Genomic DNA, 16,444 nt, shown 5'->3' on the forward strand with positions numbered 1-16,444 from the left:
CGGCTCCCATTAAGGTAAATGACACAGCCATCACTGACTTTAATGGGAGCAGTACTGGATTCCAAATACGGATTGTGTGACAGTCTTTACTCATCCAAGTTGAAGTGCTTTGCCGTAGTTGTGACCATGCAGAAACCCATGTGGTAGAAGAATTATATTTACTATCCATACAAGTGTTGTGAGGCTCAGGGATTGTAAACTGCTTTGAGATCCTCTCCATGTTCATCCTACAACTGCATATTGATACCAATGCAATAACTTCAAGTGATGAAGTTATCAGAAGACTGGCTGTGTACCTGGCATTTATTCTTGCTATTTGGCTTCCACAGAACTCCCTCCATTCTGTCACCTGTCATGAGAAGGTGGTGGCTGTCCGAAAAGATCACACAGAGTCACTGGGAATGACGGTGGCAGGTGGAACGTGTCACAGGGAATGGGATTTACCCATTTATGTGATAAGTGTTGAGCCTGGAGGAGTCATCAGCAGAGATGGCAGAATGAAAACAGGTAAAGCTAAAGGGGTTTGGAGGCCTGCTTGAATTGAAAGCTCCCTTTTGACAAACTGAAAGATCAGAAAAAGGGTGTCACCCTCTGCATGTTTCTGCATGTTTCTGAGGTGAGAGAGAAACTTACCTGGAAGAGTGTTTAAAAGAAGGCAAACTCCTTAGCTGAGATCTATGGCTGGAGGGACCCAGCTTCTCTCAGCTACTTCTGTAGCTCCATCCCTCTACCCTCCTCTCAGAGCCTGTGGTTGCTCTCTGTGGGGCCTGCCAGTGCACTGAGGCAATAGACGTGGGGAGCGCGGGGCTGAGTAGTAATATAATGTAAATCATTCCACCACCCCCACAGAGCTGCTGAAGTCAATACAAAAATAGTGCAGCCTGAGGGTGTATAGTATAGCATAGCTCTTCTACTGAGCTTCCATTCCCAAAGTCTTTTCCACGGGGAGAGACTCTTTCCTCAACCAGATGATGTGAGGGGACCTCAGCAAAGGGATCCTTGCAGAGATTTCCTATTTAGTATCAATTCCTAGGGCTTTTACCATGAGGGGAGGCTGACTGGACCTAAATTATTTATTACATACAAAAATATGTTTTATGAACATTAAGGTTGTAAAGTCAAGCACTCAGTTAGGACAACATTCAGATAGCTCATACCCACTTTATTTGGCCCCCTCATCTGTATATATATTGTGACAGTCTTCAGTTACATGATCACATACTATTTTCCCACAGGACCCATTCAATGCACAGGATGGACAGTGCTCGCTTAATAAACAGCTTTTCAATATTTTGTTTTATCCTCATTTTCCAATCTGCAGCTCCCAGCCTTATTTATTCAAACCTTTCCTCAAAGGCTTTTCAGTTATGCTCTTCACAATAGTATTAATGTCAAAATTGTCCACTAATATAAAATGCCCAGTTGGTGACACCTAGGACCTGGCTTTTTCATGTTATCTAGCATTATATAGCATATCCTGTGTTCCAATCACAGACCTCATTCATTACATGCAATACTCAGTCCTGCCTCATTCATGACACACCTCCTGTCATCTGCAACAAGTGAGGCTTACATATATTATTAGCCTCCTTTACTGTACAATCTTCATTTATTTCCAGTGTACCAGCCATTCTATGCACTGAATGAGACGGGGGTCCTGTGGGAAAAAAGTATGTGATCCTGTAATTAAAGATTTCATCATAATAAATACATGCAAGGCAGACAAATTAAGACCACATGGGCAACCTTAATTCTGGCATTTCCCAACTTTTGAGTGCTTGACTTTGCAACTTTAACTTACTTCTAGAGTTTTTGTATGTAACTTCCTAGATTTTCAAAAAAGAAAATTGGAAAAAAAAATTTTTTATAATGCAGACCCATTTACTCCATATGATTCATCTGCAGGGTTAAAACCTTTAGAGCCCCAGCGCTGCTTGGCTTTTGAGCAAATAGAGTAAGTAATAGCAGGTGTTGATTTTCATCCTCTATGTTGGCCAACCACTAAAGGGAGATGAGAGATTTTGCCTAGTGGGTTTGACAGCAGACAAATATTGAGACTATGGATTCTGTTCCAGGTTCTAAGTAAAATGTGTTGTAGTGATTACAGATCCATTTCCCTCAGCTCCCATCTTATCTTTGTCCTAGTCCCAGACTTCATCTTGCTTCAGTCTCTCATTCTAGCACCCGTCTCTGCCTCCACACAGCTCCAAATCCCAGTGCTCCTCACCTGTTTTCATTTCAGTCTGGCTGCTTCCTTTTTTACTTTTTACTGTCTGGGTGCCAGGAGGAGGAGCACAGAGAGCCTGCTTTCTTCCTGGCAACAAAGGCATCCTCAGCCCCTGAAGCTATGGATTAGATCATGCACCATACAGACAGAATTTTAGGTATCCTTGTTACAATGTGTGGAGCTACTGGAGTTTCTCTGAAAAACAGATTAAGAATTGTATTATCTATTTTTATGCATTAAAACAACCTGTGTTTCCCTACCTTCATTCTGAGACATGGCTGAGTCATCTTAGCTTAAATTTTCCAAGTATTCAGCCCTTGACAGATGTTTCGCATGGGAAATTTCAGCCCAAAGTGCTTAAAATTTGGCAAAGTTATAAATAACTGTAACCACAATTTTATAATGGAAAATGTTGGCCAACCTGAGCTATAGACATCACTACTTTGCCACTTAGAATTAAATGCTGATCAGGTGCTTAGCACTGCTCAGGGTGCCTGTCCATATAGTCCGTACCACAAGAAGTTTATGGTGTAAGGGTATGGATGTGCTGTAGCTATAGTAGTGTAGATATTTCCTACATCAGTGCAAGAGGTTTTTGGATGTAGTTAATCCATCTCTCCCAGAGATGATTGCTAAGTAGATGAAAGAGTTGTTCCGTCAACTTGGCTACATCTAAAGTGGGGGTTAAGTTGGCTTAAGTATGTTGTTCAGGGCCCAACATTTTTCACAGCCTTGAATGGAATAGCTAAGTCAAGCTATATTTAGGAGTAGACCCAGAATAAGAGACAGACACAGATAAGATAAAATGCACAGGAGGCAACCCAGGAAGCTTTTAGCTTGGAATTTGTTCCAAGTTGTAAGGTAGCAATTCCCATTCTGGTACTTGTGCTCTCGCTGATCATTATGGGATCATTTTTATTTTACAACTGTTATTTTTCATTTGTTGTATTGCATGAGGCAACCAGAGGCACTAGGCATATTTAAATACACATTAAATCTGCATTGGTACCAATGTCATAGAAAACCTGCTAAATTTGCTCTCCTCAGTTTAGGACAAGTAATAGCATCCGGGGAGAAATAAAAACAAAAACCCTTTCTCCCCCATATTTTAAATTGTTTGAAAACAAACCCTTGAATGTAAACAATAGCATTTGAAGTTCATTTCACAGACCTTAATTATCTCAGTGCCATGTACGAATATTATTCCTATAGTTTCTCTAGCTATACTGAGGCAGAAACATGGTGACCAATCATGGGGGAAATCAACATTCCAGATGGGATTCAAATTTTAGAATTCAAATCCATGCTCTTTAGCCCTACTTTGTCCCATTTTTATTTCTGCATCATTTTAGAAAGGATATAAACTGCCCTACATGGTTAGCTGATGATTGCAACCATGTAAGGGACTTGTGATATTCCCTTCCAGTTCCTCACCTGCTGTACATAGTGTGCTGGGGTGAGGGAGGACATCAGTGGTCCCAATTTGCTGGAGAATCTCACCCAACATACCTTCCTTTTTACACCAGTTCTTTTTAGAGTAGCTCTGTTGTGATAATTGAGCCTGCAAATTTACCCTAATTTACTCTCAACAGTAAAAAATGAGTGAAAGGCTGTAAGATATTGCAACAACCTTTAATAACAAATGTTGAGAAAAGATGCAAAAGCAAGACTGAAAAGTTTGAATGTGCTCCCCACCCCCAAAAAAGGGCTGCTGATGTAACTGAAGGACTTTGAGAAGATCATGCTTGGTAAAACAGAAATCAGTAAAGCAAAAATTGGGGTGTCAACGTAGACCTAACTGGTGGATAAAATAATTACATGGGCTGTTTTGCCTGTTGTTGCCTTTTGGAACCCTTAGAGAAACTTTGGGAGGCACATTCAAAAAAGGAGGGAAATTGGCTACTGAACTTTACCACCATGATTGCCAACCCTAGCATCTTCTGGGGTGCCAAAGAAGATCCAAAGAGAGAGCAGGGCAAAATTTTCACCTCTACTAGCTGAAATCCCACCTCTACCTAGGATAAGAAGCTTCCTGTCTCCTCTCCCTTTCTGGCACTCCCTGTGTCCTTTTCCTTCCCTGCCTTATTTTTCTGCTTTTCTTTTGCTCCTTTTGTTTAATAAGAGTCTAGCTTAGCCAGTCAAGACTGTGCATTGTAATGTAAGCCTGTGGCTAGAACGAGGCATCTAAAAGCAATGTCCTATACAGCCTTATTCTGACATGAGTCTGTCAGGTTCCCGAATGGCTGATAAGAAATCTTCCGCAAAAAGTTCTTGCGCAAGAGAGCATCCACTCTGCCATGGATGCTCTTACACAAGAAAGCTCTGATGGCCATTTGCAGAATGGCCATCAGAGCACCTGTGCTTTTTCCCATAGGGGTTTCTTGTGCAAGAAACCTGTTGCCCGTCTACACATGCCTTTTTGCGCAAGAGCTTGTGTGCAAAAAGGTTTATTCCTTGTAGAAAGAGGAATAACTCTTGTGCAAAAAGCCCTGTGTTGTTACGATCTACTGTACTTTTACTTGCACAAAAACGCGTTTGTAGTATGGACTCTCCGAGTCTTTCCGCAAAACCAGCCATTTTTGCACCAAAACTCTGCAGTGTAGACATAGCCTCAGTGTCTATTTCATGTTTGTTTCATATGAAAATATTAACAAACACTTTTGATAGGCAACAAGTTTCCAGCCCTGGGCTATGCCTGAAATGCTTTTTGTTTGAAAGAAAAAAATTAAAGCCTTAAAACATTTTCTCCTTTTAAGATGGTTCTGCTTATTGTCCTTCAGGTGATATTTTACTGAACGTGAATGGAATTGACCTGACTGGTGTCAGCCGTAGTGAGGCAGTAGCCCTTTTGAAAAACACCACCTCGTCTGTAGTACTCAAAGCCTTGGAAATGAAAGAATGTAAGGCCCAGGAGGACATGAGCCATGTATCACTCCCTGACACCAATCAGAAGACATCTGATAACAGTGAATGGTCACCTTCCTGGGTTATGTGGCTTGAGCTGCCACGGTAAGTCCAAAAATTACATCCTTGTGTTGAAGGGGAGTGGGAGGAAAGATTTATGTTTCTTGAATGGCTCTTGCTTTTGGCCTGATTGATTACACTGACATCTTAATTAAATCCAGGCTCTGTCAAAAATCTTTATTGTAAATACCTCTTTGTAACTGTATATACATATATGGAAAATAGACAGGGCTGCTTTTAAGGGAGGAAAGAGAGATCCTGAACAGCCCTATAGTCAAAAATATGCTAGAGAATGAAGGGAAAAGTCTGAATGGATGCAGGAGCTCAGAGAACAGGGATCTGAGCCCTTTGGACCACCCTGCAAAGTCCACAACTACCCCTGCAGCACTCAAGCTTCACAGACTACTGTGTTAAATGCAGCTGAATTGTTTGACTTTACCCAGATGTTAAAACGTGCACATAGTTGGTGCATTTCTCAGAATTGCCTTCCCTGACTCCACCACCTGCCTGAGAGAAGTTCATTTGTAAGATACAGGAAGCAGCTGGTTTGTAGTTTTAGTAAAAATAAGCAGCCACATAGTATATAGTTTAATTGTCACACAACGTTCATCTTGCAATGCTTGTTTGAACCTGAGCTTTTAATGAACACTTGGCCTGCTTCAGGGAGTCCACTGAACTAATGCCACAGTGTGTGACATTCTAATGCTTAAATGGAACAAAACTGTCATTGGGGTTTCAAGGACAGTGGAATTTGACTGAACAGTTTATATAGGCTTTACTTCTTCACCTGAACTGTCAGAGATGCAGAGAATCAATAAGCAATAGCATACCGTTAAGATCAAGCAGTCAGATATCTTTGGCTTTCTGTGCTGGAAGGGACTTTACCCTTTTGAACAGCATCTGAGTTTGAGCCTCTCTGCTCCAGAAAATACACAAGTACAACCCTCACCCTTTTAACTAAAGGAAAATTACCACCATGTCAGCAGATCTGAAAACAGGAAATTCATTGTAATCATATCCCCAGCTGCAACTCAACTCACAGAAAAGGGTCTCAGTGAGGATGAAGACTAGGGGAATTACTATGCTGAACTAGTACACTGGTCTTCTTAAATTTAAATGAAAGGAGGAAAAAAGATTATTAGAATTGACAGTAACAGAGGTGCACTTCACCCTTATTAGTACTTGCTTATTGGGTAGGCCCCAAACATTAGACCTGGATTTATTCTCTTCACAATAATGTTATCAGATACTTCAATCTCACCTAGTGCTAATACTAGTTACCCTTCTGTTCTCTCTTTGGCTCTCTGGTGCCCACACTACACATCTGGAAGTCCTTCAAGTTCTGTCACCAGGACATGTATCATTAATACACATTAACTCATTTCCCACCAGTCTGAGAATTTAACCTTTCACTATTAGGCTTCCAGTATATTGTTGGCAAGAGCCACTCCCCACTGGCTTTAAAGGTTATTTTCAAAAGCCTTGCTACACAGTCCCAGCTTGTCTTGGGGAAAAGATGATTCAATTCAAATACAGTTCTGCTTAGTCAGTGTTCATCTTGATTGCTTAATATGCAAGTGTGGTGCAATGGGAAGAAGTCTCAATGAACAAGAGCATGGTACATTTAGATACTATAATTAAAGTTCAACAGCAAGAGACAATGCCCCTGAGGAAGAGGAATGCAAGGAACAAGCAGGTCAGGTCATGCAGGATAGGAAGCTGGAGAAGGAAAAGCAGGCAGAAAGAGAAAGGAAAGAAAACGGAGGAGAACTATAGAACATGATATAGTTCTATATATGCCCTAAAGCAGGGCTACTCAACACGTGGCCTGTTTGCAGCCCATGGTGTGGTTTGGGTTTACACCGGGCTCAATATGGGGCCTGCGGGGGAGGGGATCCTTTGAATATGGCCTCTGCTGGGAACACATTCCACAACAGCAAGGTGTCTCCTGGGTGGGGTGAGCATTGAAAGATGCAAGTGGACAGGCTGGATGGAACAGATGGGTACAGGGTGTCCAGAGTTTCTAGCCCCCACGGAGGAGAGGCCGGGAATGCTGGGGCATTATGGAAAGTGCTTTGTATTCATGCCCGTCAGTGTGAGAAGCTATTTGCATATATATTTGCATGTATGTATGCAACCAGAGTTAAGTTGCAGCCCTCAGCATGTGCAGAGAGTATCACTGTGGCCCCCAGAGCTTCCAAAGTTGAGTAGACCTGTCCTACAAGCATAGGAAAAGGTAGGGCAAGAAGGAAGAAAAGACACTGGCCTAAGCAACATCTTGGAGTAAGTTTTGTTTCCTCTTAAATCATACATCTACAATCACGAATTAAGACTAGTGTTTCTCTGGGCATGCCTTTATGCTGATGCAAATCCTGTAAATGAGCAATATGTTCCCCTAATATAGCTCACCTCTCTTCCAAGGACTGTATATATATATATATATTACAAAGGCTGGCCCAGATGAGGAAATAAACCCTGAGGATTAGATAATTACTCAAGGGCCCACAGCAGTCAGTGGCGGAGTCAGAAATAGAAGCCAAATCTGACTGGTTAGACCCTGTCTCTCAGCACCAGATATCACTGCACCTTCCTACATTCTTCAGGTGTGTAAACACTTGCAGAACTCATAAGAAATGAGCAGAAATTTAATTTCCAATTATATTTTAAAACTGATCTTTGGTGAGTCATTTTTAGATGACTTGCTAGCATATAAATAACTACCCTCTGTTCACTCTGTAGTATGATGCACAGTGTGCTTCCAACAACTGTCTGAGCCAGATACCATGTATCACATGAGTGTGGAGTATATGGTTGTTGGTTATCACGGATCTATTGAAGTAAAAACGTATCCCTATCCAGCATAGATACTGATTAAGATTTGCCTCTCTTTTTCCTCCCACTTCTCCCCTTTTTCTGCTTTATAATCAAACTCTATACCTCTTGCTCCATATTTGTCATCTGAAGAAGTGGGTTGTGCCCAGGAAAGCTCATGATACTATTTATATATTTTGGTTAGTCTCTAAGGTGCTATAGGACCATTGTTCTTTAATCTGTAATTTAAGGTCTTTTTAAACATGGCTACTCTTCTGAGACTGCTTCAGATTTGTTTTTCTACTCAGTTTGCTGTTGAATAATAATATAGGTCATTTATTGTTCAAGGAAAATTATACTCCCTAACATGAAATTACTGTACAGCAGCTGGATCAAAGATACTCCAGTGCTACCGTAATTTTTCTATCCTTGCTAATCTTGCCCTCCTTCCTTCGCTAGCCTCACATTTTCCCCCCAATGCTTCTATTAAAAATACATTATAAATCAACATATCGTAACTTATAAATACTTCCTATACTGTAAACAGCAGTGTCTTCACCCAGCTGTGAAGCGCAGAGACAGGTTATGAATTAGCCAAGGTCAAACACAGATGCAGTGGCTGAACCCGGTAGAAACAAGAAATTGGACAAGCACTGCCCTTTAATCATTAGATGCAGAATATGGTCATGATGTAAAAACTTTCAAACATAGCTCTAAGCTGTATGAAGTAGGGATATTAGATATCATGTAACTGTGTTAGAGGCAGCAGCATGGGGTAGCAGGTGGGAGCTGGTCTGCAAGGGGAGCCTGCCACCCCATGCTGCTGCCTCTGATATGGAGGCAGCAGCGCGGGGTGGCAGCAGCCCCCGTCTGCTGGGGGACCAAGCTCCCTACAGACAGAGACTACTATGCCTCTGACAGAAGTGCAAGGGAAGGGGGCAGATAGTACTGCAGAGCTAGTGCTTGGGGGAACCAGCTGCCCCCAGCACTGGCTCCTGCCTGCACACTTCCACTACTTGTGTAGGAGGCAGCAAGTGGAGGCTGGGGAAGGGGAGAGAAGGCAGGTCTTCAAGAGCCAATATGCGCGGGGAGCTGGCTCCCCGTGCTTATTGACTCCAGACTGCCCTGACCCTCCACGAAGCTGCCTATTGGAGACAGCAGTGTAGGGGTGGGGAGCTGCCTCTGATACAGAAGCAGCAAGGGGGGAGGGAGGAATGTGTGTAGTCAACAAGATTAACTGATAAGCCCAGGCTTATCAATCAATCATGTAGTCTACACGAGCACATACCTAATATGAAGTACACAAGCTAACATCAGTTTTATAGACCCATTAGATTGAAAATTGTACTTATTCTATAACTTTATTAAAACAAGGACAAAACAGATGAAATTTGGTATGATAGGAAAATCAGTTTTGTCTGCTAACAATGGTTGCCATTTTGAAGTCTGAATGACAAACAGTTAAAAAAAAATCTTTCAGTATTCATTATTGCAGAGACAAAGATGAAGCAACCAGGAGGGCATTATATATTTTACTATTTGAATCTAAGACTTAAAAGTAAAGAGAACTCAGTCAAATTGTATTTTAATCTTCTAATGTATGAGTGAAAGCTTTGTACTGGAGTAGTTTACCAATGTGTATCTACAGCTGTGGTCTGACAGGGTAGTATAGAAGTTACTTTATGTCAATTACATGGGCTATGTTTAGACTCCAGGATTTTTTTGAAAAAAAACTTCACCTGTGTCTAGACTGCCACCTGCATTCTTTTGAAATTAAATCGAAAGAACGCAGTGCTTTTTTCGACAGCAGTAAACCTCATTTTATGAGGAAGAACGCCTTTTTTTTTTTCAAAAGAGCTCTTTCGAAAAAAGGTGTTCTTGACCATAAACGGTGCTTTTTTGAAAAAAGTTGTGGCTGTCTAGACCTTCTCTTTCGAAAGCTTTTTCTAAAGCTTCTTTTGAAAGAAGTATGTAGTCTAGACGTACCCATGATGAGTGTATGTATGCAGGGAGAACTCTCATAGGCATAAAAAAATACTTATCACTATCTTCTGTAGGGTGTTAATCTGTCAATTACTATGGTTCAAAGTAGGCATTGTCCCTTTTACTGAAGCAGTTTCAAAGGAACCATTGTGGTCCAAATAGATCAATACTCTACAGATTTAGAGTTTTTGGCTTGTTTTTGTTTTTATAAACCAAGAACCCCCCTACTCTACAAAATAAATACAGAGATGCAAATGTACCATTTTATTTTCTCTTGGTGATCCTATTAAGCCAATCTTTACTACTACAAGACTCAAAACTACCCCATTCTTATTCTTAAACTCTCCATTTGTAACCTCCATTACGTCTGGCAGTGCAGAGTAGGCTTTTCATTTCTTATATGCTGAAATATCCAGGCAAATGCATTACAGCCTTACTTGCTTCTGTGCAGATTTCAGGCCCTTAGCAGTCATTGCAATGTATTAATATATAGGTGGGGTGCACTATTGTAACTTATTGCCATGACTTTGGTAAAGTAATGACAAAATGTAACTGCATTTGCATGAATACAAATTCACCTATTGGTGTACTTCACTTTTAGTCTCCAAATTTGAACATTTTTAGCCTTGACTCCTTGTATTTCTGGCCAACCAATTAATTAAAGTGGCTATTAGAAAGTTAGACATTTGTATTTTTTTCTTCTTGAAGATGTTTGGGGTTTTTTTTGGGGGGGGGGGGGGATTCTATTTTTTTGTAACACTGGGCAATTCCTTTTGGCCAGTGCCAAGATACTGCCACAGTTGGTTCAGACTTTCCAATCCAACCTGAAGATGTCACATTTTCTACTCTTCACCTACATGCACAGTTCTCAAAGACTGGATGTGCTCCTTCAGCTATCAATACCCAAAGCTAAGCATTTAACAGCAAGTGAACCACCAGATAGGAACAAGAGCAGTTCAGGCAAAATTTGTTCCTCTGAGGGTATTCACCATTGCTGTCTGATTAGTCTAGAGGGGCTGCCAAACAGCACTAGCTTCCTACTAGAGCTCAAATTGCTATTCACTATGGCAGCAGCATCTTCAAAGTTTATGACTCTAGGGTTCTCTCAGATATTCTCTAGTTCATGAAAAATGCTTGATGTGCATTACTTTTTGTGGCACTCATGGTATTCCATGCAGTTACAGAAAGGGACAATACTTGGCTCATGAAGCTCACTGTTTAAGAATATCTGAGTTTTAGCCAAAGTGTTGAAAGGAAAGGGACATGTAATTCATGCAGTATCCCAGTTACCCCATCACCTACTCTAGGCTCTGTCCAGAAATCTGCTTCTTCTCTCCATTGGGGGAGCCTGGCCATCAGGTTGAGCCTAAAGACTCCATCCCAGACCTTGTACCCCATCCTACACATGTCCCCCAGGTTAGAAGCCCAGTATCTACACCCCATCACAACACCTTCTCAAATCCCTTACCCCATGCGCCCAGCCTCCAACCTAGACCCTGCATCCCCTCCACAGAAAAGTGTGGCCCTTCACCACTTACCAAAACCTTGGAGTAGCCCCCCACCAAAAATTATTGCCCACCCATATGCTAGGCCCGAGGTCACCAACTGGTCGATCACTATCGACTGGTCGATTGCGAGGCCTTGACCAGTCGATCGCAAGGCGTCCTGTCTGCCCCGCCCCCATTTCTCTCCCACCCCCGAGAAGCCCCACTACCTACCTCCAGTGAAAATGGAGGTAGTATAGGCTTCCCGTGGATGGACAGAAGTCCTGCAGCTTAGCGCCACTTCTGGCAATTCCAGAAGTAGCACTAGCTGCTCTGCCGGGTGTACTGCAGGAGGGAGCATCAGCTCCCTGCACCGCACAGGAGGGGTGAGTCAGCCCCGGGGGAGGCATGCGGGGTCAGCCCTCAGGGCAGGCGCGCACACCAGGGGGATTCCCTGTGCTGCAGGTGGGTCAGCCCCGGGGCAGGCATGCATTGGTTTCCCTCTGGGGGCGGGGGAATCCTGGGAGGAGGCAGATACAGGGGACTCTCTGCCTCCACTGGCACCCACTCCCCAGCTACAGAACTCTGTCCCTATTCCTGTCCCCACTGGCACTCTGTCCCCTGCTGCAGAACCCTGTCCTCTGCCCTCCCAGCACCCTGGTCCCTCTCCCCTGCCCCCAGCCGCAGAACTCTGTCCCCACAAAATGTATAATTATAAATGCTTCATTTTAGATTTAAATAGCATGAATAAAAAAGACCATTTATTTCATAACTATAAACATCTGATTTTAATTTTATACATCGCATAATTTAAAAATAAACTGTTTATCAGAGTGTGCAAGTAAGGGCTGGGGATAGCAAATGATGGACAGGAGGAGAATAGAGAGGGCGGAGGCTTCAAGAAAGGGGCATGGCAGTAGATCTTTGTCTGTTCGGAAATTTAAAAAGTGATCTTGGGTGTAAAAAGATTGGAGACCACTGTGCTAGGCCAATAGGGATACCAGATGGGTTTAAAAAATACTGGACACAGGTGATCTCAGAACAGCAGGGCTGACCCAGGTACATGCTGCACAGCCCAGGGATTCCATCCTGCCCCGACCCCCTCCTTTCTACTGCATAGTTGCATACTGCCTGGCTGACAGACACTCTCACGCAGTGTACATACTGATAGTCATGATGACAATAAAACTAACAATTAGAAAATACCAGACATGTATATCCCAATTTATTTCCCAGACAGAAAGCTCAAAAACCGGACTGTCCGGTTCAAAACTGGACACCGGGCAACTCTGTAGGCGAAGTATAAGAGCAGACTCACTTGAAAAAAAATCATAAAATGTTCACTATAAAATTGCCCTTATTCAAGGATCAAAAACTTCCTCCTTAAGGAAAAGTAATGTCCAAATACAGCAAGTTTACCCATTCTTCATATCAGTCACAAAAAAGGCTGAATTAATACTGATGACTACATCTTGGCAACACTTGGTCATGACCTTATTACCAAATCCTGTGAGCTTAGGGTGGCTGGGTTTTTTTCTCTCCATTTTCTTTAAAGTGATTTTGCATGCTCAAAACCTCACAGATGGGAAAGTAATAGAGCCTGCCTTTTGGGGAAAACTAAGAGTCACCTGCTTTTCCCATTAGCAGCCCATGAACGGTTGTGCAAATACTATACCTAACATCCTGGCAGCAGGTGAATATTTGTAGATCCTAGGGGACTAATCTAGTAATATTGTAAAATCCTGCTCTAAATTTTGCAAACACATTATTTTTACAAAAAACTCTTTTTCTGTAAAGGTACAATTTTTCCTTTTTCAGCAGAAGGGTCCACTCTCAATGAGAATTTTAAAATGTCAATACAGATTAAATTCAACTGTAATGGATTGTTTTAGAACATGTGCAGACTAAATGTCACAATACCAAATTTCAAACTTGGAATAACAAAGGGATTTCAGCTTTTTCTGACATCCTTAAGCTAGAAGGTAAGGTAGTCGGGGGCAAAATTTTGTATTACTACATCTCTAATGAAGATGCCAACATTATTTTCTCATTTCTAGCAAATATTTGACTGGCGCACTGAAATTTTAGGATGTTAGTTTCACAATCAACCCACAAATTAACAACAAACAGCCATTTAAACTAATGCAAGATTGAGATATTATAACAGAATACCACAAAATACAAGCTTAAAAATACAACTTAACACTCCCCACCCTTTTTTTCTTTGAATCAAGTAACAGTTCTGTCTAGTTGGGCAGTATACCTTATATTTTCAGGTAATATAACCAATGTATTATAACAAAGTAAACCAAACCAAAAGACAGACAGGGTTTTAAAATCATTCTTTACTATGTTAAAAAACCCAAAAAACGTGCACCAGTCTTGGACCCATAACAAGGTACTGTCTCTCTAACAGCATAGTTACTCTGTAACACTTCACCACTGGAGTTATGAAAGTATAATACTCCTCCTCACAATTCCCACTCATCACTTACCATGTTATATACCAAACAAAGTTATAAATCTCTTCCCTGTGATGCTATTTTTCCTAGTGTGATATCTTTGATTTTTGTGGTACAGTTTGTTTATGGACATCTGAATTATTCCGTCCTGTACCAGTCCAAGAGGCATAGCCATGTCAGTTTGTATCTGCAAAAACAATGAGGAATCCTGTGGCACCTTAGATTAGGGCATAAGCTTTTGTGGATAAAACCCACTTCATTAGATGAATAGGAGTAGAAATTACAGAAGCAGGGATATAAATACACTATTATAACAAAAGAAAGATGTTTCTTATCAAAGTGTAGGACCAGTGTTAAGAAGGCCAACTCAGTCAGGGTGGATGTGGCCCATTCAACTCTGTAGTGCACAAGAATTCATATCCAGTCTTGTTCTGAAAGCTTTGGGGTGTGTTTGTTTTTTAAAGCATGTCTATTACTGATGTAATAGATGATCAGATGTTGTTAACAAGGCTCTTCAGACCTGCAGGCAGCATCAGTGATGTTTTTAAATTTTGACTTACATGAAGTTTAACCTCATCTGAAATATTTATTTCAATGGAACTTTGTTGCTTTTTAGCAGTCTCAAGAGTGTGTTACCAGTACCTAGAAAGGCAGATGCATTGACAAATAAACTTAACTTAGTCCTGAGACATTAATTAAACTGATTTGTTTCAGGTATTTGTACAGCTGCAAAGAAATTGTATTACGAAGAAATACAGCAGGAAGTCTTGGGTTTAGCATCGTGGGCGGTTATGAAGAACACAATGGGAACAAACCGTTTTTTATCAAATCCATTGTTGGGGGGACACCAGCATACAATGATGGAAGAATTAGGTAAAGATGACAACTAATGAAAATTTCAATAATACTCTTCATTCAAGGAACTCAAAAGGACTGTATAATTAAATATTAAATATGGGGAGACTGATCCAAATAGACCAAGTGTTACAAAGAGGGCTTAGTTGCATACCAGTTCAATGAAAACTTGCATTACATCCAGTCAAGTGTAAACCTTTGACAGAGCTGGAAATATAACCCGAAACAGAATCCTGTGCTTTAAACATGTGATAATATTCTGCCAGGAAAGCAAGTTTATATCTATCAACATTACAACTTCACAGATGTCTTTTATGCTATTTACAAAGTAACAGATTAGAACAATTCTATGTATTTCCACACTGACAGCTAAAACGTTCATTAAAATCCAATGTTGGGGGTGTGTGGGTGAGAAAATATAGGTGACTGAAGGACCTGTCAGTTCTTACACTGTTTTACCATATAGATCTGATTTGTAAAGAAATGCAAGGAAAAAACAAATACACATGAAGTAAAAACACAAGGATTCTTTTACCAGCTTACCTTCAGCGTCCTCAGTTTTTTCACCCGTCTCTTTGGGTCCTGCTTAGTAGCTGTCATCCTTCTGGCAAATGGTGACACAAGGTTATAGAAGCAGTGAAAGCAAGAAAGGTTTCTGAGGTCAGGCTCGCATCTTAGTTAAGGGAGTTTAATTAATCTTATCTACACTTTTATTTTTCCAGATGCGGTGATATCCTCCTTGCTGTCAATGGCAGGAATACATCGGGAATGATGCATTCCTGTTTGGCAAGGATGCTCAAAGAACTGAAAGGAAAAATTACTCTCACTCTTGTGTCCTGGCCTGGCACTTATTTATAAAACAAGTATTTATGGGAAAATGACAGATCATTTGATACAGAAAACAAATGGAGATGAGTTTTCCTACACTTTTTTTGGTCAACTGTATATTTGTAAAAAAAAACTTTGTGAAAATGTAAGTTTGTATGTCAAGATTGTTTTAAGAAATATGGCACCTGTCAGAAAACGTGCACTTCAGAAAGAAGCAAATCTACTGAAATTACAGATCAGGGTACAAGTCTGATTCATTATTATGGTCAAAGTTAAACATAAAATATAAAAATACAAAGACCATTAAGAAGCAGCAGTAATTCTGTTCATCACCACCTTCAATTTATAAAAAAAAAGTTATAGAAAAATACAATGATAAACTTGAAATATTTTTCTACTGACTGTTTCTATTGGTCAGTATGATGCTGATATTTTCAAGACTTTCAAATATTTTGTCTCTTAGAATGTAATACTGTGAATGAGATTTTATTTCAAAAATTATTAAAAATAAATGTAACTATTAAAAATGTATTTTATTTTAGATTTCTTGAAGAAAACAAATAATTCGTCCCAAAATTTGACTAACTGCAGATAATCTAGAAAGATTAGGATTTCATATTTAACTTTTTTAAAATTCATGGATAAATTATTAAATGTATTTCCAGATTGACTGCTGATTATCTATTTGGATAGTGGTAGTACATGTTTTACTAGACTCAAACCTTTTCTGAAGATAATATGTTCAAAAGAGTGTCTTTTCCGCTCCCCTCAAACAATTATAGGTGCTCTTCATTGAAATTACTAATATTTTGAAGTCAGAGCTTTCCATT

At 40.6% G+C, this 16,444-nt stretch overlaps 1 protein-coding gene across 4 annotated transcripts in view; it reads left to right on the top strand.

Moving 5' to 3' along the window:
* LNX1 (ligand of numb-protein X 1) overlaps positions 1 to 15,944 on the top strand; it is a 111,474-nt gene extending 95,530 nt beyond the window's left edge. For all 4 annotated transcript variants that reach the window (XM_006113478.2, XM_075930416.1, XM_075930415.1 and 1 more), the window contains 4 exons: positions 330 to 507; positions 5,008 to 5,236; positions 14,646 to 14,804; positions 15,509 to 15,944. In XM_006113478.2, the coding sequence (XP_006113540.2) occupies positions 330 to 507; positions 5,008 to 5,236; positions 14,646 to 14,804; positions 15,509 to 15,644 (702 nt within the window). In that variant the 3' untranslated portion in view covers positions 15,645 to 15,944. The remainder of the gene's footprint in view (positions 1 to 329; positions 508 to 5,007; positions 5,237 to 14,645; positions 14,805 to 15,508) is intronic.
* Positions 15,945 to 16,444: the final 500 nt, after the last annotated feature.

This window comes from Pelodiscus sinensis, chromosome 5 (assembly GCF_049634645.1).
Source record: "Pelodiscus sinensis isolate JC-2024 chromosome 5, ASM4963464v1, whole genome shotgun sequence".
NCBI lineage: Eukaryota > Metazoa > Chordata > Testudines > Trionychidae > Pelodiscus > Pelodiscus sinensis.